This window comes from Mus caroli, chromosome X (assembly GCF_900094665.2).
Source record: "Mus caroli chromosome X, CAROLI_EIJ_v1.1, whole genome shotgun sequence".
Classification (NCBI taxonomy): domain Eukaryota; kingdom Metazoa; phylum Chordata; class Mammalia; order Rodentia; family Muridae; genus Mus; species Mus caroli.
The window spans coordinates 1,309,132-1,334,329 of NC_034589.1; the positions used below are offsets into that span (position 1 = coordinate 1,309,132).

A 25,198-nucleotide genomic window follows, 5' to 3' on the forward strand; every position below is an offset into this window, starting at 1 on the left:
CCACCCACAAGGGGCCTTTCCCCCTTGATCACTAATTGAGAAAATGCCTTACAGTTGTATCTCATGGAGGAATTTCCTCAACTGAAGCTCCTTTCTCTGTGATAACTCCAGCTGTGTCAAGCTGACACAAAACTAGCCAGTAGAGGCAATAATGAATGTACTGATAAAACCATAAAAGAAGACTACACAACTTTGTTTCCTACATCTCTGGCATTTTGACATAAAACATAGACCTTTTGATTGTTCTAATTCAGTGCTCAGGGATAACCTGCTTTGTGTTTCTATATGATAAACATGTTTTAAACATTCTATAATGTTGTTAGAAATTACATCTTAACCTGCTCTCTACCTCTGAAATTTCTATTGAAATTGTTTGAGAAAGGCAATTTTAAGCTATACTATGTACTAACAGCTAAGCACCAGAAGAAATATAAGACTTCTTTAAAATAAACCAAACTTTTAAATATAAGCAGAAAATGCTTCCAACATGTCTTACTTGATAGAAATGGGGCAGAACTTAAACCACAAAAGAAGACAAGCTAGTCCCACTTTCTTTTCCACAAACAAAAATAGGGCAAGATTTCATAATTGCCAGAAGTACAGTACAAAAAAAGAAATACATAGAAGGATGAAATTCAGTGTTATAGAAATCAGTGCTTGGACGTTACCTGATCTGTATTGATGATGAGCTGGGACCAGCTATTCCACTCTGGACATTTGTCTCTGTGTTCAAAGGTAACATGCTCAGAATTCCAGCAACAGTGCTCATGGTTAAACCAGAATCCCCCTGTGCATATCCCTTCTTTTAAGTCTGTCATCCAGTGAGCAGAGATGTCTATCAGGCCAGCTAAGGAACCTGGTTTAGTGGGGAAGAAAGGGAAAGGCAAAGGTAAATTCCACTTCTGAAATTCTCTTTGGGAATTAGAACACGTTCTATCAGTCCTAGTTGTTCTCATACAACTTCTTTCTGATGGTTGACTTGCTTGATAATTCACTTACTACCCCTACACTGACACCAGTGTTGAGCTGAAGAGATGCTTAAGAGCACATCCTACTTTTGTAGAGGACCTGAATTCAATTCCCTACACTCATATCGCATAGCTCATAACTGTTTGTAGCTCCAGCTCTAGAAATATTTCTGGGCTCCAAGTACCTGGGCACCTGCACTCACATGTATCCCCCCACACACAGACACAAACACACACAGATGATTAAAAAGAAACACCAGTATCTGTGAAATATGTATACTAGGAGGAACTAGGGAGAAAGCAAATTATTTGGGGGAGAGGGAAGAGTTTGGTCTTGAAACTTCCTTGGCATAGTGAAGGGATTGTTTAGGTATAGTTTAGGACTGACATCCATAAAGGAAGGAATTTGTTTACAATTATGTGACTTGCTAGGCCTTTAATCCCAGTATTCTGATACTTCAAGGCTAACCTGGTCTATTCAACATGTCAGCTAGGGCTAAATAATGAGACTCCATCTCAAAGCAAAAACAAGTAAAACAAAAAGGCTATGTGACTTTCCCTCACATCAGGTTGAGTGAATATAAATTTCCCACACTGAAGAATCTTCCATGATGTTTATTTGCAATGCCTATAGAGGGAAACTGATGGAGACTGTGGGGGACAGGTAAATCCTGGACAGCAGGATTTTGCATCATGGACAAGAAGAACTTGCACAGTGGCAGGAAGGGACTATAAGCTAAGGACATTACATTTATAGCAGTATAGAGTGTTGTATGCAAAGAAGGTTGGATGGAACCAGAGACACTTTGGATGTCTACTAACCCCAGGGTATAAAGACGCTAAATTGGTCTCAGCATTTGTGCAGCTTGGTCTCCATGCAGGTCCCCCCAACAACTGGAGCCAAGGCTGTCCCTGAATCCTTGCTTGCTTGTAGATCCCATTCCCCTAAGTGGGCTGCCTTGTCTGGCCTCAGTGGGAGAGGATGCGCCTAGTCCTACAATGACTTGATGTGCCAGGAGGGTGGCAAATCCAAGGGGGTTCCCTTTCTTAGAGAAGAAGGGAAGGAGGGAATGGGGGAAGGATCTGTGTGAGGAAATACTGGGATGTAAAGTAAATAAATAAATGTTTAAAAAAATGCATCAGCAGAAAATTCTCAAAAAAGTCTCAGTCTAACCAAGTAAGGATATATAGAATATCCATCAAAAAAAATTGATGAGAAAGGAAAGATAATAAAAGATGGGACCATAAGTACTATAACTGGTAAGCTGATAGGCACTAAAATAGTTAATATACTTTATTTCTGGCTGTCATATGTCAGTTAAAGGAAGAAACTCTGGCCAAGAGAAAGTAAATGGCCCAGAATCCTGCTTTAGGAAAAATGCTAAAGGTGCTATAAAACTCACAGCCCCTGAATCTCCAGACTGTTACACACAGACACACTGTCTCTGTTATGGGTCTCCAACATTTAAAAACAAAATGCCCTGTGTGTACGAGAGGGGAAAAGTCACTGACAAGAAACACATTAAACAGTTGAGGATATTGTACCTACACTCTGTCGGGTGAGAGAGGCCATGTTCTGTGTATGTTTTGGTAAGTACTGCAAGTGTTACCACCGACTTGAATTAACTAGTCAAATCCAGCGGTTTCTAACAGCTACTTTTGGCCACTCCAGCCCTGATGTTTCTGTTCCAAGTTTTATTACATTGGCGGCCTGGATTCACAAAATTAACAAGGCCTTCTAGTTCTGTGCTTTGCTCTATCCTCTGGCTGTTTCATATGTGCAGTTTGTATTTTACACTACTATCTCAGTCCTGTCTTCTTTATTTCTATATCTCCCTTTTACAAATGGCTCTTTCTTCTCTAGCTATAGATTTTATTAACTTTCCCCACCCCCAAAGAATCGCCTTGTGTCTTCTCCTTGCCTGCCATTTCAATGTTTTGTCCTTCCCCTCTTTCCAATGACTATCAACACTTGAGATCAGGCTCCCAACATATAGCTGGGGTTTCTCTGAGAACGCTGAAGTGTTTCTGATCACCAAATGTATGACCTTCCCTCCTCTATGCTCCTCTCTCCTGGAAGAGCCAGAAGGTACAGCTAAGTGTCCTCAACCATGGGCTGACAAACTACAATGCGAGGGCCAAATCTGGTCCGGAGGATTACGTCTGTCAGTAAAGATGCCCCAGTGACAGTCGGACTAATTTGTTTACCTATGGTATACAAATAGTTTTGTGGAACAACAGCAGAGTGGCATGGATCCTTTTAAAAATTCTTTAAAAATTGTGTCACACAAAAAAGGGCTCTTCCACAAAAGCAGGAAGATACTAGGGCTGGTTTCTACCTTAAAATGATCATAACATTGTACAGCAGACAAACTGAGCTTAGAGATCATTGAACTCATGACTTGTAAAATATTTAGGATCATCTGACCCCTGTAATAAAAAAGAAAACACTGCCAACCTTTAGTCTATGCAATTATTTTTAAAATGTTTATTTTATATGCCACCTGTGTATGTGCACACTCATGTGCATATACACTCATACACAGAGATGAGGGGCTCACAGGGACTGAACCACCAACCAGGGAGCCTGCATGGGACTGACCTAGGCCCTCTACACGTTATAGTTGTGCAGTTTGGTCTTCGTGTGGAACTCCTAACAGTGGGAGCAGGGGCTGTCTCTGACTCTGTCTCCTGCCTTTGGGACCCTTTGCCCTATTGGGCTGCCTCCTCTAGCTCAATAGGAGATTAGCCTAGTGCTACTCCAACTTGATATGCAAGGCAGGTTGATATCCATGGGAGGCTGCCCCTTTTCTGAAGAGAAATGGAGGAGGGGTGGAGGGAGGGATGTAGGGGGAGAGGGACTAGTAGGAGAGGAGGGAAGGAAAACTGTGGTTGGGATGTAAACTAAATGAAAAAACTCTCTAGTTTACCATACCTGATAAAAGGCCAATAAGGAGCATTAACAACCAACCAGAGAAAGCATCGCTCACACTGTGAATTAAGGCCCATGTTGACTCTTTGCTTTTATTGGTAATCTAGGGGGAAAAAAGAGAACATTGGTTCACTTTAAACATATCTTTTCTTCATCTCCAAATGGTTGAGCAGAAAAATATAAACTATCTGGGAATAGAGAACAATTGAGAATTATTTAACTGGACCAATTTACCAAGAATTTTTATTGAACTCCACCAATTTGTTGTAATGTCCAAGGTATACTTCCACTTATTACCATCAACCTGTGTATTGCAGACTTCTTTTCCTGCCCTGGATAACAGCTGTCTCAAGAAGAGCTGATTCCCAGTGAAGATTGCTTTGTAGGAATAAACAAATAATGACAGAACTGAGAGGCAACTTGAAGTTTACTCTCCTGGGCTCTGATTCAGTCACCCCAGATACTAAGTGATATTGGTGCATGGCTCCTTAGATTTCAGAGATCAGCACAACATAACAGCACAAACACAAAGCTTGAGTGCTTAAGTCTTACCATTTAAAGCCACAGTGTTCATATTTTTATTTTGTTTTATTTTAGCTTTAAGCTTATATATATATATATATATATATATATATATATATATAGAGAGAGAGAGAGAGAGAGAGAGAGAGAGAATGAGAATGAGAGAATATGCAAGAACTGGTCAGAGAACAATTTGCTGAAGTCTGTTGTCTCGTATCATGTGGGTTCCAGAGAGGAGACTTAAATCATCAGACTTCGCACCAACTACTTCTGCACACTTATCCAGCTTGCTGGTACATGTCCATATTTTTGAGACCAATATTCTGCCAGTGTTCTTACTGGTACTTCCCTTTTTTAAACCACTATTTCTTATCCTGAAAATTGATTTATCCCACCTTCATCTGCAGCAACATCACAAAGAATAATAAATTATAAAATATCAAAAGGAACTTTATAACATATTTTGAGGGCCAACAAGATGGCCCAGTGGCATGTGAATGCATGTCTGTGCATGTGCGCATGTGTGCGCTCACCCCCTCCCCATTACATGACACTAAATTACAAGATTTAAAAAAGACACGATATAAAGAAAACTGAGCCTGGTGGTGGCAGTGTACACATTTAATCTCAGAAGCAGATAGATCTCTGAGTTCAAGGCCAGCCTACAGAACAAGTTCCAGGACAGCCAGGGATGTTACACAAAGAAACCCTGTCTCAAAGAAAGAAGGAGAGGGGGGAGGGGAATGGAGAGGGGGAAGGAAGGGGAAGGGAAAGGAGGGGAAGAGAGGGGAGGGGAAGGGAGGGAAGAACAAACAAAGTGAAATCAGTTGGGATGCTTAGGCTAAACAAGTTCAAGGCCAACTTGATTAACAGTGAAAGCCTGTTTCCAAGTCAAAAGTGAAAAGGGTTTAAGTTATGCCTTACCGACAGAATAGTGCCTAGCCTTTACCAAGCCCTGGATTCAATCACTAGCAATGCATCCCTGAAAAAAACGGCATTTCTCAAAACTCTGGGTTTCATGCATTGGTGAGAATACTTGGCAGACTCTGAGAAAGGATCAGAGTTCTATCCAGTTTAGATGATCAAGCCAGTGAGTTCCAGGCTAGCCTGAATAAAGTCTCAATAAAACAATAGATAATAACAATAAGAAAAGAATCAAAGGATCCAGGCAGAAGGCTCTGAGAAAATTTCCCAGTTCTGTGAGAAGAGAGGTGAGGAAATTCTTTTGTTATTTTTTTTTTTTTTTTTGATTTTTGAGACAGGGTTTCTCTGTATAGCCCTGGCTGTCCTGGAACTCACTCTGTAGACCAGGCTGGCCTCGAACTCAGAAATCACCTGCCTCTGCCTCCAGAGTGCTGGGATTAAAGGCGTGTGCCACCACGCCCAGCTGAAATTCTTTTGTTAAACTTATACAACCTACACCATAGCTCTAAATACCTATGCATTAAATTAACATCTTGGCTGCTACTTTGATCAGTCTTGTGGTTTTTGTTGGTACTGAGTGCTTAAATTTCCTTTGGTTTTATGGTTTTACAAGAGCTATAATCATACAGAGGTGAACCTGTATCTTCAGTACAGTGTAGGGTTAGGTAATTTGGTTATTTAGACCGTTGAAAGAGGCCCGTTTACTTTGCTTGGTTTTAGAGACGGTGTGTTAAGAGATGGGAGAAGAGGCCTTGGGCATTCCTTTTCACCTATGTAGAGGCATGTTCTGCATTTCCAGACTGTGACTGTCCTTTTCAACAACCTTCTACAGGAAGAGAAATCACTAGGCATAACTTTTCAAACCAAGGATAAAAACAGAAACATCTTACAAAATGAAGCCAGGTAAGGTGGCTCTTTTCTGTTAATCAAACACTGGGGAGGCAAAAGAGTATCCAGGAGTTAGTGTGTGCTACATAAGTGAGTTTCATGTCAGCCTAAACTTCAGAGTAAGACTTATCTCAAAAAAGATGAGAAATTAAAAGAAAAAGAAAGAAAGAAAAGAAAGAAACCCTATGTTGCCAATCCAAGTCAGATTCCATCAGCTCTGGGGCTGAGAAAAGGCAAGTCTATAACAAATTTAGTTCTTTAACGCCCATCCCCCATGTTGCTAAACAGTTGCTCACACACCATCACTGCCTTACCTCTCGGTGCCTATCTCGGTCTCGAGATTTCTCTCTCACCCAATCAATTGTGTTGAAATCATCATAGGTCCCTACACCAGGGATTGGCTCCTCCAAGAAGTCCATGACTCTATTTGAAGAGCCTATTCCACCACCATTGTATGACTTGTTCCCTGTATTGAAGAGCAAACAGACATTAGTACACTGGACAGCCAACATTTTTAATGTCCCCGTAAACTATCTGATGATTACGGTTATGGTACAATGCGATCACCTACTGAGATATCCGTCACATTCACGGGTTTCTGTGATCGAGGCTCAACTAAGGAGAAACTAAGGACACTATGAATGGACAGGGACCCAGGACAGTAATAGTAGAAAGAAAGAAATGACAGAAGCTAGTGTGTAGTGGGAAAGTATCTACAGAACAGAAGACAGGAAGGAGCTTGGAGCAGTTTAGGTATTTCAGTTTATGGAAAGGAGATGAAAGGCTCTAAGGCTTTGCAAATCTATCACATCAAGAACTATCTTATAGTTCGTAAGGCAGTAACTTAATCCTATGAGGTGGTTTTTTACCCAGTTGGAGACTTGAAAGAAAGAATGCTGGCCTCTTCAAGAGTTAAGCTGATTGGAATGTACAAATTTTCCTTCAGTAGATAGAATGCTTTGATCTCCAATATAATGGGCTGGTAGAGACTTTTTCACAGTATGTCCGAAAGTTAAATATTTACAAGTAGAGATTTAAACAACAATGCTTGGCTTAGCAATGAACTGTCCTTCCTTGATCCTTGAACTAAGCAACATCCGAGTGTGCTCACTAAGCATGGTTTTTAGTCTGCTTGGTATTTAGTTTTTTTGTTTTTTGTTTTTTTATTACAGCTACTTAGGTGTGGATATGTTTCATCTTCCTTTTCTAGACTATCAGATCTTCAATAGTTTCTCTCTATTGAATTTATCATAGCCTTCCTACAATGTCTTCCTTTCCCCTTTGAGTCAAATCTCACTACATTACCCAGACATAGCTACAACTAGTGATTGCCCTATCTCAGCCTCCTGAGTAACTGGTGTTATAAAAATGCGTCACCATCTCTTGCTCCCCACACTGCCTTAGCACATATGTGATAGTAAACATCAGATGATCCAAAATGCATTCAACAAATGGCAAGGATGAGGGAATATTTAAAACTAAGCAGTTGTACTGACACATGGTAAGTATTGCTTATAAACTTGTTAAAATATTTTGGCAACATCATCTGATGGAGCAATATTTTGCTAGTAAACTAGAAATGTAAAAAACAGCATTGAGGAATCTATATAAATGCACACAGGGAGACCGCAGAGTAATTCCATCATTCAACTCACACAGCCAAATCTCTCATTTGCAACACCAATCTGGCAGGGACAAAGGCTTCGTCCAGACTATTCGCTAATCAACCTCTCTTCAGCAAAGGCCCAAGTTGGCCTCAGCTGACTCTTTCTCTGTCACCTCCCTGCCCAACGCAGCTAGCGGCACATTCATGGCAGAAGTTTAAATGAACAAGATAAATGGAACCTGTTTTACCAACTGGAAGTCTGCTGACTGCCTAATTCAGCACACTTTTTACAAGCAATTCGGAGGTTTGAAAGGAAAAACTCAGCAGAGTCCTAATCATCAGCGGGTGGGTGAGTCACTGGAGTGGCTTGGAGGAGGTGAGCAAGTTAATCTTAAAACCTCAAACCAAAGTCCTTTTCCTATCTTCACTTCTACCTGGCTGTAAAATGGATGTCTGCTGAATCACCACCCCAGCCTAGCCTAGCCTGTCCGTGGCATGCTGATAAAGAAGAAAGCTGCTACGCTCAAGAGCTTGGAGGGAGAAAAGGGGCAGAAAGAGAAGAAAGTGTGTGGGAAGGAGAGAGCTGAATGAAGCTGTTTCCATTCTCAACTTAAAATGCTGACATGAACGCAGGACAGCAAACAACCAGAAACTGACTCCTTCAAAGCAGGTTAAGGCTTCCATTGAATTTCTAGTTTCAGAGTTCTCCTTTCCGGAAAGGGGGGGGGGCGCAGGATTTTGTGAAAGATTTTAAGAAGCATCAGATAGCTGTCTAAGGTTACAATATATATCAAACGAGCTCCTCCACCACCCCCAGCTTTAAGGCAAAATGAAGATCTGCAACAGAGTCCTGGCAGGAAAAAGAGAATCCTATTACATCACTAGGTAACATGAGCACCACTGCATCCTCCTTTGTCGTCTGTCTCCTGCTAGAGAGGCAATTATCAGGCCCGTAATGCGCGGGCAGGCAGTGATTAGAATCCTACTACAGACTGCTTGCAATTCTCCAGATCCCCTGCTCCCGGAGCATGCTTCAGCCTGGGCTGGGCTCAGTCTGCTTACCTTCGTTCACAGTTTTCTTTTTTTCTGCCTCAAGGAAGAAACAACCTTGGCAGCCCGCATTTGCTCATTTAGGTTGAGGGGCTTTTACAGGAGGCCCGCTCTGGGGAGCTTTAGAAGGGCACTTGCTGCTTTCTCTGCTTTTAACTGCAACAAACGCCACCTAAAGAGCCACCAGTGCTCCCGGTTGGTCAGAGTGTGATGTCACCGATGAGATCACATGACCAGACCCTTGGACCGGCCTTGGAGAAAGGAAGATTTTTTAACCTAGCACAGAAGCCTTAAAGATGTAGTCTCATCTAAACAAATGCCATCAAATGGGTAGGGGGAGGTGTTGTCAGCTCAGAAGAGGAGAGTTCAGGCAAGTTTTATACTTCATACCCCATTTAGCAGAAAGGACCAGGCATCAAAGTAGAAATGTCCAGAAACTTTAGAATTAGTACGATTTTTAATTTACTACATTTTAAATAAACCACTAGTGTGGGCTTGGTGGCATCTGTCTGTAATTTTAGCACTTAGAAGGCTAGCAAGTTTACAAGTAGCCTGGGTGAAACAGCAAGACCTTGTCTAAAAAAAATCAAAATAAAATAAAATAATATAAAATTTAATTTAAATCTCACAAACATAATGCTGAAAGATTCCAGACATAAAAGAGCTCATAACAGCATGGCTCTACTCCTGAACCTAATGGCAGGCAAGCCTAAATTTTAGGATATGAATCACTGCAATGCAACCAAAAGGAAGAAAATGACATAAAGATAGGATCTACCAGACAAAACTGCAGTCTGTGAAGAATATGCAGCAAAAGGAAGGCCTCTGAAATGCTGGTCAGTTTTCCTGATATGGTAACAAGTGACCATCTTCAATTATTCTTTAAAGCACGCATGTATATATTGTATATTCAAAAATACACATATGTGTTGTGTGTCCTTTCATATGTACACACTATAATTAAAGAAAAAAACTGTAAAAGCATGTGCCCCGGAACATACCTGAAGTCTCAATTCCTTTGTGAGGGTGGTGACGTGAGCCTCAGATTCTGGGTCAGCTTGGACAACATAGCAAGCCTCTGTTTCAAAGCTATCATTGTTTTGGGCTAGGGGAGGTAGCTCAGTGGGTAGAGTGCATGCCGCCCCCCCTCCCCTCGGCGCATGAGGACCTGAGAAGTAAATCCTCAGCATTCCCTCTGGTAGAGCTGAATGGGGCCCGCAGCAGCAAGGGCATCTCCAGAGCTACTTACTGTTCAGCCAGCCTAGCTGAGAGGAGCTTCATGCTGAGTAAAGCCTAGTCTCAAAGGGGACAAAGCAAATGGCAAAGAGGAAAACAGGATGGATGGCACTTGAGATCTTTCTTCTGTTCTCCCCTTTTCTTGTGTGTGTGTGTGTGTGTGTGTGTGTGTGTGTGTGTGTGTGTGTGTGTGCGTGTGCATGCTCATGCATGTGTACACACATACACACACACACACAAATACAAAGAGTTCTTTGGGGGCTAGACATGTAGCTCTGAGGTAGCACGTTTGGCATGCCCAAGGTCCTGAGTTAAATCCCCAGTACAACACTTTTTAAAAGAAAAATGCAATAAAACTGAGTTGCATATCAAATTACCACAAAAACCATTTTTTAACAAAAAATATAGGCTTCCATATGGCACAGGCTAGCCCTCAAGCTTCCTATATAGCTAAGAATGACCTTGAATTTCTAATCTTCCTGCTTCTACTTCCTGAGTACTGAAATTATAGAGTGCTGGTGTTACAGACATATGCTACCACACCCAATTTTATGTTGTACTGGGGATTAAATCTAGGGCTTCATGCATGCTAGGCATTCTACCAAACGATTGACATCTCCAGCCCCAAAGTCAGTTCTTGACTAGCACCCGACCACTTGGAAACCCTAGAGTACAACCGAGAAGATAGAAAGGGCTGTGGCTATAAACTAGTCGGTAGAGCACTTGCCTGGCAGGCCTTGGATTCAATCCTTGCTACTAAAAATAATGCCAGGGATAGCAACACAGAACTATAACTCTGGTAACTCAGGAGGCTGAGGCAGAAGGATTGCTGCAAACTTGAAGACAGCCCAATTTACATGGTGAGGTCTTGGAAAGAAAGAGGGAGAGGGAGGGAGGGAAGAAGGAAGGGAGGAAGGAAGAAAGAAGGGGGAAGGGGAAAGGGGGAGGGAGGAAGGCAGGAACAGAGGAAGATGGGAGAGGAACAGGAAGTTGGGAAGGAAGGCAGGGAGACAAGTAGATAGGAGGGTAGAGAAGGGGGGAAGGAGTGCTCTTTGTAAAAAGAAAGCAGCATGCTCTGTAATCATTAATCCAACCTGGCTGAACAGCTACTGCAGCCCTGATAGTAACTTCACTCCTAAGGTTCCATTACTGTAGAGGCTTTTCCATCTCTGGCCCTATCCAGAAGGCTATTTTTAAGCAGGTCTTAATTAATTGTGCAGTAAGGCCAGTCCAGTAAAGAAGAATAAAACTGTCATCTCTTAACTCCCTAAGTGAATCAGCAGGACAGCCGCCATTTAACATTGACCCAGTTACAGTGTGCTCCAATAATCAGACCCTACATGTGGAGCTTTGAATGTTATTAATCCAGTTGGTTCTTTCAGCCCAGTGCATCCTGAAATGTTAATGCAACACCATTTTATGAAGTGCAAGACTCTACATGAACTTTATACTCATTTAGTTCATCATAATTACATCTTGATGAACTAACAGATCATTAATGAACAGAATTCAAACGGGGTGGAAACTATATTTACGTGGCAATGAGTTAAAACATTGCAAAAAGCAAGAGTTGTTTGTAAGCCCAGGGTGAGTCTCATACACAACTGAATGTTTACTTTGTCAGATTAAAAGAAAATTATATTCCCAGACTCAAAGGCCTCCTACAAGTTAGTCCTTATTAATCACAATTTTAACTATAGTATCTGAAGACCACTGATAGCCACCTATATTATCAAGCAGGACATATGGTTTTAAAGAATTTCACATTTCAGCAGACATAGAACACAGCAGCCAGGTTAGCACAGATAACATGTCTGGGCACTTAAGTAGTTTATATATCAGTGTAGTTTGCATAGGTAGGCCCATGTTAACAACATTAATTTGACAATTTCTCATGATGTTCACAGATTTAACAAAGGTGTAAACAACACTTTTATACTAGGAACCTTTTCTATCCCAAGTAAAGCTCTCTCTCTTTTTTTTTTTTTTTTGGTTTTCCGAGACAGGGTTTCTCTGTGTAGCCTTGGCTGTCCTGGAACTCAGTCTGTAGACCAGGCTGGCCTTCAATTCAGAAATCCTCCTGCCTCTGCCTCCCAAGTGCTGGGATTAAAGGCATGTGCCACCACTGCCCAGCCTTTTTTTTTTTTTTTTTTTGTAAAGCTCTTTTGAGTACTAGAGGGTTAGGAGGCATGGTGTAGCTTTGAGCTAAAATGAGGTTTAATTACAATTTAGATTAAGAAATGAGTCACCGGGTTCAGTTGACAAGCTGAGTCTTTTCTTGCCTCTATTCCCTTCTCTGCCAGATTTGTACTCTGTTCACCATAAAGAATGCTCAGTGTAGATCAATTGAAAGTCTGGGAAATAACACAAAATGCTTACCAGTTTTTGATGTATCATATGATTAAAAACATAATAAAGTAAATATTTAGAGCCAAGCAGAGTTATCTTTCCACAACATAGATCTAGCCGGATCGTTTGGTAGCTTCAAAGTTGTGATTCCTACTGTGATGTTTTGAAAACTCTGAGCAATGATGACCTTTCAAAGAACATTTAGAACAAGTGCGGACATGTGATTTAAAAATATTCACCATAAGGGTTAGAATGGTAAGTATAACATATCTAAGATGTGTGAAGAAGATGGCAATGGTGCTGCTCGTCGGAGCTTTCCTTGGGGAGCCCGATTAAGTAGCTTACACTCTTTCACTAACTCTTTGCAACTGATCTGACAAATAACTGAGGCTCCTGTGCATGCCCCGCTGCAGGCTGACTTCTCAACTACACAAAGGAAACTCATAAAACTTGCTGGTCAAAGGGGGCAGGAGGAGCAACTAGCAAGGTGTGATTAATGCAACAAAATGCAAGTGCCTTTTTAAAAACTCTGTGTTATGAATTCATCTAATGTATCCATGCAGGGAGAAGAAAGCAGAGTAAAATTAATAAAGGCGACATTCCAGATCAGGGCAGAAAAGTGAGTCTAGATTTTTGCCTCAAATAAGTGAGAAACAGTAAAAATTGTCTCAAGCTTTGATAGCATGGTGAATGGTGCATGCACAAAGTAATTTGATGTTCTAAAAGGAAAATGATTTACATTAAAATCCAGTTAAATGATAAAAAGAAAAATTCCCTCAAAGACTGATTTGCATTGCCCAACTCTAGAGAAAGCATACAGTAAGCCAGTCAGAAAAGGGGGAGTGAAATTTGAACTGGCCTCTCAATAAGTTATATTTATGTCTGAAGACTCAGCAATGGTCCTTACAAACACACTACCTTAAAAAGGCGGCATACAAATGAAATCACTGAACCCACTTTGTACTATAGAAGGCCTTTTCCAGGCTTCCCCTCCCAACAAAATCACCTTGCTTAAAACTAGAAAACCCCTTACATGCAGGACTATAAATTCTGATTGGGGAATAATGTTTATTCCAATCCCCAAGCAACAAGCCATTAGAAATTTACCTAGGGGGCTGAATAGTAACTGATTAAATGAACCAGTTAAACACTAACAAAAACACAAGAAAGGAGAAAAAACAACTCCTGTGTAGACCTTGAAGAATTGTTTTAAGTAACATTACTTGTTACTCTATCAAATAAATATTTAAAGAAATGGACTGGGTTGCTGTCCATAAAATAGTTATTTTTAAAGCTGTGTTTTGGGTTTATGGGGCTATGTTATAGGCAACACAACTCCATGTATGAATATAAATGCAGCAAGATGCCTAGCATGAGACACTCATGCTGTGGTCATTTAAGGGGAACCCATTTGACAATAGGAATGAGGAACCCATTATGGGTCACTTCTCACTCCCATGCCTATTTCCCCTGTTCCAGTCTTCCCCTGGTTCTTCCACTGGTGATCACCCCATAACATACAGGCTCACACTCCACTTCATCTACATGCTTAAGAGCACAGTCTAGGCAACACTCTAATAATTAGTCAACATTTGTGGCACTTTTTCATCGGCAGTGTGTCTTGCTTTCTATTTTGGTTCCCCACTTACCAAAGGCAGTGGCCAAAAAGCACGTGTCAGCCAACTGGGCCTCACCTCTAAACTCTGAAGAATACTGCTGAATATATGAGACTCTGAAATACTTCCATGGACCTTGGGTAATTCTGTTGTTCTGTTGCTGCACATCTATAAATTATCTTCAGGTGGTTAAATACTAAAATACTATCGTATCTCTCGATAACCTCTTTCCCAAAGAGTGCCTTTTACGAGTTACAGAGACAAAGTTTGGAGCTGAGATGAAAGGATGGACCATCTAGAGACTGCCATATCCAGGGATCCATCCCACAATCAGCCTCCAAACACTGACACCATTGCATACACTAGCAAGCGTTTGCTGAAAGGACCCAGATATAGCTGTCTCTTGTGAGACTATGCTGGGACCTAGCAAACACAGAAGTGGATGCTCACAGTCAGCTATTGGATGGATCACAGGGCCCCCAATGGAGGAGCTAGAGAAAGTACCCAAGTACCTAAAGGGATCTGCAACCCTATAGGAGGAACAACAATATGAACTAACCAGTACCCCGGAGCTCTTGACTCTAGCTGCATATGTATCAAAAGATGGCCTAGTCGGCCATCACTGGAAAGAGAGGCCCATTGGACACACAAACTTTATATGCCCCAGTACAGGGGAACGCCAGGGCCAAAAAAATGGCAATGGGTAGGGAAGTGGGGGGGAGGGTATGGGGGACTTTTGGGATAGCATTGGAAATGTAATTGAGGAAAATACCTAATAAAAAATATTTTAAAAAAGAGTGCCTTTTACATCCCTTGAAAACGCCTGAGCTTTCCCACAGTCCAGCAGTTGGCATCAACAAATATACCTAGACAGCACACCAGTACAGGATCCAACAAGCAATCAACTGAGCAGTGTCCTGTTTTGATCTGAGTATCACACCCCTGTACTCACTTCACTTAGGAATCTTCAGCTGGGCTTTAGTCACAGCACAGCTTATAACTGGCAGGTAAGACATGGGAAAGACAGGGAAGACAAAACTCTTGACTGTAACTCTAAAGAGAGTCAAACGATAGAAAGAGTTATGAGGGAACTAGATAATCGAATTGCAACACATTCCATATACATGCCATTAAAGGGATTTTTGAGGATTAGGAGACAAAAATGAGAATGTAAAGCATAACAGAAAAGAACAGGGGAATCCTGAAGATGAGCAGGGATATAAATTCTGGTACTCATCCATTGTCTCCACTACATATACCCCTCTGCCTCGCAGCTGTGGGGGTTTCCATCTCTATGTCCTCCTCCCAGCATCTGCTTGAATCTGGACATTCCTGATCTAACATGGTTTCACTAACAGTAGAGCCAGGGTGCTACTAGCCAATGTTAGGACAAACAACATGAGGATTGCTCTCCTTGTGCTTCTACTAGCTGGGATGCCACACAAACAAATGCAGAACTGGCAATAAAGAAGCTTAGCTGATAACCTATAGCATCATCACACATGGGACTCAGGTATTCTATCAGTGAGTCCCACTTTTGGTTATTTTGAGGCCACATCTCACTAGGCTGTCTGGGGTCACAGCGTTCTTGAGCCTGCATTATTCCAGTCTCAGTTTCCTCGGCTGTTTGTCATTACAAGCCTGCTTCACCAGGCCTGTTCCAGACAGTACCCTGTGTTTCTTTCCTTCTTTATTCCGAAAGTTACACATTTATGATGCTGACATAAGGATTTGTAATGTAATGGATAGGGAAAAACAGTCCTAAAATACACATTACAAACCACAGTGCTAAGAAAGCATCTGGGTAGCATGACTCTGCCTAGTAACTTACATCTGGGTTTTCCCTATCAATATTCAAAACACAACAACAACAAAAAAGGCATAGTGACAAGAGATTGCCAATAAGAGAATACCAACCAGGAGACTCTCCCAAAATCCACAAGAAGAATGTGATCTCATGTATAGAAAATGAGTATTAAACTCCATAGCTGGAGCTCTAGGTCACTGTTAGAGCTCTTCAAGGCGCAGGATCCAATCTCTAATAGTACAAAACCAACCAAACAAAAAATACTGCTCATATTGGCATGCTCTTGTCATCCTAGTGTTTAAGAGGAAGAAACAGGAGGATAAGGAAGGCATTCAAGGCCAGACTCAGCTACATAGCAAGTTCCATACCAGCCTGGACTACAAGAGGCCCTATCTCAAAAACAAAGCGTAGGCAAACAAAACATGACCAAAAAAGTCACATATATAACTGATCTGAGAATTATTCTTAAAGCCAGCTCTATTTGGACACAGCAGTATACATGTTGCTCACTGCAGTGCTGACTAGAGTACTACAAATCTGGGATCAATGAAACAGTCCAGTCCTGTGGGACTGATGTGCTCTGAGACATTTCGGGGAGGGAGGGTGGGGATAAGAAAAAGAGAGTTTGACATGATGATGCATGCCCATAATCCTAGCCTTGGGAGGCTGAGGCAGGAGGATTAGCACAAATTTCATCTTAAGACCCTCAAAAATCAGAGAGAAAGATCTTGAAAGAGTCAGAGACAGTCAGTCTATGGGCATAACTAGATCCAGAAAGAACTGAACTGACAGGTACCCTGTTAGTTATATCTGGAGTAGGAAGAAGAGGGGGATTTCTACATGACATTGACTATATGAATTTCAGTATTTTACGTGCTAGGAATGAAACCCATGGCCTTGCACACACTAGGCAAGTGTTCTACCCAACACTGAGCTAATTTTCCAGAGCCCATAGGAATAATTTTAAAAGAAGAAAAAGAGCCAGGCACTGGTGGCACACACCTTTAATCCCAGCACTTGGGAGGCAGAGGCAGGCGGATTTCTGAGTTTGAGGCTAGCCTGGTATACAGAGCGACTTCTAGGACAGCCAGGGCTAGACAGAGAAACCCTGTCTTGAAAATAAAACAGCAACAACAAACAAACAAAGAAAACTAGTAACACAGAGGGATAGAGACAGGGCATGCAAAGAGCAGAAGCATGTTCCAGGAGACAGAGCACTGGAGTATTTAGGGACAGATCCAGAGACAATTTCTGTGATCACTAGAAGGATAGCCTTAACAGGAAGGTGGCTTTGTAAATGAGGAACTCTTTCTGGTGGAGGGACATATCAACCAATAGGGAGAAAGTATAACTTATAATTGTAGCTCCACACTGCATTAGCTGTATACAACTGCCTTAATATTGGTGGATTTTACAGATCTGTCAGCACTAAAGCAAAGCAGATATTCATATTATTTTTATAATACACATCCAACACAACACAAAATTTGTTCTTGAAATTTCTTAGATTTTTAATCACATTTACCCCCCACAACTCTTCTAAGATGTACCCACCCAACTTTGTATCCTTTTTTAAATATTTTTTTTTTATTTTTAAACATGATGATATACTTGCACCATTTTTTCTTTCCCTTTCTTCCCTCCGACCCCCCATCAACATACATACACACACACACACACACACACACACACAGCTTCCCTTATGCTGTTCAATATTCTTGAATGTGTGGAATCTACTAAAACTCTCTCTCCATCTTCTAGCAGGTAACAGGTGAGAACAGCCCTGCAGCTGGGCTGGGATTTCAGCCCCATGCTGAGATTTGCTCAGACTTGGGCTTGCATAGGACTTATGTATGCTATCACAACCACTGTGAGTTCATATTGCAGCTGCCCTGCTGTGCCCAAAAAACACTGTTTCCTTGGAGTTGTCTACTGCCTCTGCCTCTCACAATTATATTTTTGGATGCCTTAGAGCTTTGGGTAATATTTTAGCCATGCTTTTATTTGGTCACTAATACTATACTGAGAAACATTTGAGAGGACCTGAACTTTGAGGAATTCAAAACAGTATAGTTACTTGAAAGAACTCTTCTGGCAAAGTTATAAAGTGGCACTACCAATCCTTGGAAAAGGAAAGCTCATTGATGGGGATTAGAACAACCTGGTCCCTCACTGGGATCCAGCATGTTTGGCATATGATTAACCAGAGCTCCAGGTACATGGTAACGTGGTTACCAGATACATTTTGAGAACCTACTGATGACAGCAATGATCTTTGCCCCCGGTACCATACAGTCCATGCCCCTGAAGCACTACAATACTCTTCTCCTTTACCATTTAACATCAATTGAACAAAGTAATGTAGACAATAATCTCACAAATTTCAGTACTATCAAAGGATCACTACAGGATGATTCACTGTTTGTAAATAAATAGGGGGCTGGGGTGGGGGTAATCCAAATGGTAGCATGCAAAAGTTCTGAGCCTCAATCCCTTGGACAGAAAAAAATCAGCTAGGAGTACCCCAGAGAGTAAGCCATGAGTTCAAAGGCAGCCTGGTCTAATCTGGGCCATAGAATGAGACCTAGTCTCAAAAACTCCAAAACTAAATATAATCAAAAATAACAGTAAATACAGAACTTCCAAATTCACTTTTCCCAAGCAAACAGTTTAGAAACTCTTACTGTTATCCTTAGAATAGAAAAGGCTAGATATACAAAAAAGTCATTTTTTTTTAAACTGGACCCGTCAGAGAACTGAGGCTACAGAAGAAACTGTCACACTGAAGTCTGAAGAGATAGTTTATCCGAAGACTCCCAGCCATGATCTGCTTACCTGGAATAAAGCGAGTTAGAGCCATAAGAAGAATAACAAAAGGTAGCTATGCTCAAATAGCAATGCGAATGAACTGCTGGAGCTGTGGACTAGCATCAATCTGAGAAACCCATGGTCTCCAGTCCCACACCAAAGCTCTACTGCCAGAATCTTCCCCAAGTTCTCACAGTGAAGATCCTAGAAAGACCTGCTGACCTTGACTAGGGGAGAGATAAGTAGTCCTTGTGAAATATGCCCAGAGATTTCTACACAACAGACAAATATGCTCCGAGGGAAAGTAATTTGCCTGAACCTTATTCCTGGTTGGAGGGAAGGGCATTCCTGCCATTCCATCCCCCAGCCAGCCTTCCAGTTTAACCTGGGGGGAAATACATACTCAGCAGGGCCAGGGCTTCAAGGAAGTAGATTGTGAATTCTAGAGGGTGGAGAGAGGTGCGAAGTATCACTTGGAGAACTTGTGAAGTTCATAGTCACAAGATACAGTCCCAGTAAAACACTAAGAATCCAATTGCTTAAGCACCACTCCAACAGGGCTCTGGTATCCTAAGGGTAAATTACAGTTGAAAGATTTGCAAGACACACCATTTCTAAAGGAGTTAGATGTAGGCAAACAAAGAATTAAGAAGGGAAAGAAACAAAGGTACAATAGGAATCTGACCCCTGTGATGCCTAGTTATCCTGAGTAGTAAACACATCTCAATGCCTAGTTATTTGCCATAAATCCCAACACAATGAAATTAAACTATAAAACAGCAACAGAAGAAGAGCTGAGCTCCACTCCCTCATCCCTGAAAATTATACATCATACTTTCATCTAAACTATGGATTAAAAGCTCTCCAAATAAATTTAATCTTTTTTTTTTTTTTTTTTTTTGCAAGTAAGCCAGGCATGGTGGTACAGGCCTGTAAACCTAGCACTTGGGAGATGGAAGTATCAAGGAGTTCAATGCAAGCCATAGCTACATAGTAAAGTTGTAGCCAATCTGAGTTATATGAGACCATCTCTCAATATTACACACACACACAGAGGTACCTATATGAAATGAAAAATAAACTATCAATATTATAGGAGGTAGTAGGCATGCACATCTGAATCCCAGCTACTCAGGATGCTGAGGCAGGAGGATCACAAGTTTGAGGTTTACATAGGTTATACAGTGAGTTATATTAAATGTCAGCCTGAGTTACTTAGAAAGACTCTGTCTCAAAATAAGAAAGAAAACAGGGGAACGCCAGGGCCAAAAAGGGGGAGTGGGTGGGTAGGGGAGTTGGGGGGGGTATGGGGGACTTTTGGTATAGCACTGGAAATGTAAATGAGCTAAATACCCAATAAAAAATGGAAAAAAATAAGAAAGAAAAGATGCTGAGACAGTAGAATTGATTGATCTGCAGGTATGAGACCATGGCTTTAGTCCCCAACACCAAATAAGTAGTAAATACATTTTAAAAGTAGTTTCAACTTCAATAGCAGAGTGATTACCTAGCATGTATGAGATCCTGGTGTTCTGACCCAAGAACTGCAAATACACACTCACTCACTCACTCACTCACACACACACCCTGTTTCTAAAGTAGTGTTAGAGGGAAATTTATATCATTAAGTTTAAAGTGTCTATTAGAAAAAACAGGGAAGCCAGGCATGGTGTCTCACACTTGAAATCTTAGTACTTAAGGACTGAAGCCACAGGTTCAAGGCCCGAGTGAACTATGTAGAGAGACCCTAACTCAAAATAAAAACAACAGTAAAAATACCAAGCAAATGATTCTGTTGCCACTATAACCTGACTTCAAAGCTCATGTGGAAAAGAAAAACAAGTAGAACAGTCAACCAACACAGTACTGGAGATAAACCAAGTTGGAGGACTCACACAAACCAGTTTTAACATTTACTGTAAAGTTATAGATAATCAAAACAAGGTGATTTTTTGTTTTTGGCATTACAAGGGATCAAACTCAGGGAACACAGAATGGTATCGACAAAAGGAATGATGCAGCAGATAAAGGGAACAGGATACAGAGCCCAAAAGACTCATGAATATGATGTACCCAATCTATGATGAAAACGGAGAACTAATTCAATGGACGCAGCAAAGACTGTTTTCAAGGACTGCAAAGTCTGGGCACACATTAACCACATCCAGCTGTGCTTGATTACCCAGGTAGCCTGAAGAAGGCGGGGGACACATTTATCCTGTTAGGATCAACCTGGGCAACAGCACTGACTCAAGGAAAAAGAGATGGCACAGACATTAACTCAAACTAGATAATACCATTCAGATTATAGGTTAAAAAGTATCAGTAATCCTTGACCATGGTAGGATTTCTTCTATGTTAGCTCCTGGAAGTTTTACATCTTTCATTTAGGTTAGTTATGATACATGAGATAAGTAATACAAGCAAACAATAAAAATGATTACATTAAAATATGCAGACTGGGGGTGTAGTGTAAGGGTAGAATGCTGGTCTAATACACACAAGGCTTAGGTTTGATCTATGACAATTAAAACATTTTCAATTTCTCCAGTTCAAAAACTACCGTTAAGAGAATAAAAAGCCAAGCCATGAGCTTGAAAAGCATAGATCTAATAAAGGGGTGGGATTCACAGCACAAAGAGCCCTTAAGACTCAATCGTAACAAATAATTATGGGCATTAAGGAAATGCTGAAAGCAGGGGATATGATCTTCCCCCAGAGAAATACCCTGGAAAGGGTTAGCCAGTCCCAAGGGGTCAGCAGAGGGGGGGGGGGAGGTGGAACAAGAATATATAAAAGTATAGAAAGGGGCCATGAATTTGAGAGTTGATAAGTTCATGGGAGGGATTGGAGAGGGGAAAGGATGAGTGAAATGGTAGAATTAGAATTTTTTAAAATGCATAAAAATCATTATAAAAGTGTGATGTAATCATTAACAAGACAATAAAAGAGTTAAAAACCTATAAGGAAAACTTCAGCAGTGAGAAATCGCCCAGCGGAGGGAGCATGTAGGCCGACTGCAGACTTCACCTCTCATTCTGGATTTCCAAATCCAATCTCTCAGTCCCACGTGCAACTCGTAACAGAATACCTGCAGAACCCCACCCCCACCCCTGCTCCAAGACTGTGGATGCCCTCAGATCTTCCTCTCCTGACCTCCCTCCCCAATTGCTGGAGATTGGGGCTGTGATAAGGATCCAATCTCCAGCAGGCACTCCCAGTTAGCCCACAGGCTACTCCAGCCAGAGAAGCAGGATCTAAATACAGATCTAACCCCCCTCCCTTGATTCTCCAAACCTAGTCTCATTCCCACATCAACAACAGAACACCTGCAGCAGGCTCTTCCCACCTAATCTCATGGTGGATCCCACAGATCTTCCCTCCCTCCCCCAAATCTTCTATTTGACATTCCCAACCCCCACCTCCTCCCCAGCTCTAGCAGGCACTGAGAAGCCACAGGCCGGGCTGGGCTGGTAATCAGGTAGCTAATTAGATCTTCCTCTCTCCCTCTGCTCCTCCAAATTGATCCCCCAGTCTCATTTCCAGCTCTGCAGCCTGCCTTCCCATCCATCTTACACCCATCTCCAGAGGATAACACAGATCTTCACTTCCAAACTTTATTCCCCCAACTTATTACTTTGTCCCAGCCTTCAACTCCAGCAAGCACTCCCTAGGAAACCAGGAGCTACTCCAAACAGGAAGGCAGTCAGGCAAACTGAAGAGCTTCAGTTCTCCCACATCCCCAGCGCTGAAGCAGACTTTTTGGGCAAATCTCCTCACTCTCTACCCCCATTCCCAGGGGACTAAGCAGATTCTGCTGGAACACCCTACTTTCCTCCTTGTACAGACCCTCCACCACCACAAGCCTAACCCCACTCCTAAGTCTCAGGGAGCAATGCCCAGAAACACATTTTACCCCAGATTTTCCCACAGGCAACAGGCAGACAACACTCTCCTAAGAATCAGAGAGGAAACAGAAACCAAGGAACAAAACACCCACCAAAGACCTAGAATTACAATCTTCCCATACCCATATGCCTACATGCCAGCATAAAAACACAATCAATAACAGCCACGACAATATGTCTCCTCTAGAGTTCAGCAACCCTCCCACAGCAAGCCCTGAGTGTTCTAATATAGCTAAAAACACAAGAAAGAAAAAGACTGTAAAACAGCATTTTTGAACATGGTAGAAGACACCTAAATAGGAAACAAAGAGATCCCTTAAAGAAATCTATGAAAACACAAACAGTGGAAGGAAATGAATAAACCATTCAAGACCTGAAAGTCAATATAGAATTAATAAAGGAAACCAAAACCAAGGGAAATCTGGAAGGAAAAAATTTAGGGACTGTGACAGGAAGCACCAAGTCAAGTTTCACAAACAGAATACAAGAGATGGAAGAGAGAATCTGAGGCTCTGTAGACACACATGAAGTCAAAGAAAACATAAAACAAAACAAAACAAAAAATCCTGGCATGAAACATCCAAGAAATCTGGGACACTATGAAAAGACCAAAACTAAGAACAATAGGAATACAGGAAGAAAAATCCCAGGTCAAAGAAAATATTTTCAAAACACACACACACAGAAAGGGGAGGGAGGGGGAGAGAGAGAGAGAGAGAGAGAGAGAGAGAGAGAGAGAGAGAGAGAGAGAGAGAGAGAGAAGAGAGAGAACAACAACAAAATAACAGGCATCAATGGTTATTGGTCACTGATCTCTCTCAATATCAGTACTCTCAATTCTCCCAATAAAAAGACAAAGACTAAAACCACACATAATATCAAGGACAGACATCACCTTAGGGATAAAATTAATGGGGGAAAAAAGGACAGTCTAAGCAAAGGGACCTAAAAAGCAAGCTGGTGTAGCCATTTTAGTATCTGGCAAAATAGACCCAAAACTAATCAGGAAGACATAGTTTCCTAGGACACTAATTCCTACCAATGGAAAAAATCTACCAGGAGGATATTGCAGTTCTTCACATCTATGCCACAAATGCAAGGGCACCCAAGTTCTTGAAAGAAACACTTCTCCAGCTTCAATCACATACTGACCCTTACATACTGAAGGTGGAAGGCTTTAATACTCCACTCTCACCAACAGCAGATCAACCACACAAAACCTAAACAGACAATTGTTAGAGAAAAATGATGTGGTAAGCCAAATGGGCCTAAAGGATATTTGCAGAATAGTTTACCCAAACTCAAAGAGTATAGCATCTTCTCAGCACCTTTTGAAAATGTATCCCAGACTCCACCTAAAGTAGTCTACACAGGTGAGAGTGTGCACTACAGAAGCTAACAGCTTCTGGGACAGGCGGGAGTCACAGAGCTTCTGAGGCAGCCCCCTTTTCGGGCCCCAGACATCTGGGCACCTTCCCGGCCAGTGGATAGGTGTCTGCCCGGCCCTGGAGGGCTTTGCCTCACCATCAGCTGGAGACATCGTGGTTCTGAGACTCTGCCAAAAGTAGTCTGCACAGGTGAGAGTGTGGACTACAGAAGCTAACAGCTTCTGGGACAGGCCAAAGCAACACAGCTTCTGGGACAGGTCCTGCTTTGGGCCTTCCATCTTCGGCCAGGAGGGAGGTCCGAACGCCAGATATCTGTGCACCTTCCCTGTAAGAGGAGAGCTTGCCTGCAGAGAGTGCTCTGACCACTGAAACTNAGAGGAGAGAGCTAGTCTGCCAGGTCTGCTGATAGAGGCTAACAGAATCACAAGAGGAACAATCTCTAAACAGAGACAACTATAACAACTAACTCCAAAGTTTACCAGATAGCGGAAGGTAAAGGTACCAGAAACCAAGACCACTCACCATCATCAGAATCCAGCACTCCCACATCGGCCAGTCCAGGGCACCCTAACACACCCGAAAAGCGAGACCCAGATTTAAAAGCATATGTCATGATGATGGTAGAGGACATCAAGAAGGACTTTAATAACTCACATAAAGAAATACAGGAGAACACTGCTAAACAGGTAGAAGACCTTAAAGAGGAAGCACAAAAATCCCTTAAAGAATTGCAGGAAAACACAACCAAACAGGTGATGGAATTGAATAAAACCATCCAAGACCTAAAAAGGGAAGTAGACACAATGAAGAAAACCCAAAGTGAGGCAACGCTGGAGATAGAAACACTAGGAAAGAAATCTGGAACCATAGATGCGAGCATCAGCAACAGAATACAAGAGATGGATGAGAGAATCTCAGGTGCAAAAGACTCCATAGAGAACATCGGCACAACAATCAAAGAAAATGGAAAATGCAAAAAGATCCTAACTCGAAACATCCAGGAAATCCAGGACACAATGAGAAGACCAAACCTACAGATAATAGGAGTAGATGAGAATGAAGATTTTCAACTCAAAGGGCCAGCAAATATCTTTAACAAAATTATAGGAGAAAACTTCCCAAACCTAAAGAAAGAGATGCCTATGAACATACAAGAAGCCTACAGAACTCCAAATAGACTGGACCAGAAAAGAAAT

At 41.7% G+C, this 25,198-nt stretch overlaps 1 protein-coding gene across 4 annotated transcripts in view; it reads right to left on the bottom strand.

Moving 5' to 3' along the window:
- The window catches only part of Clcn5 (chloride voltage-gated channel 5), a 172,276-nt gene that overhangs the window by 23,736 nt on the left and 123,342 nt on the right, over positions 1–25,198 (bottom strand). For 3 of the 4 annotated variants that reach the window (XM_021152880.2, XM_029473284.1, XM_029473283.1), the window contains 3 exons: positions 6,549–6,700; positions 3,904–4,003; positions 669–856 (listed from right to left, as the gene is read on the bottom strand). In XM_021152880.2, coding sequence (XP_021008539.1) covers positions 669–856; positions 3,904–4,003; positions 6,549–6,700 — 440 coding nt within the window. Of the gene's footprint in view, positions 1–668; positions 857–3,903; positions 4,004–6,548; positions 6,701–8,902; positions 9,096–25,198 lie in introns of those variants that run through there. The other variant, XM_021152881.2, reaches the window with a different exon arrangement.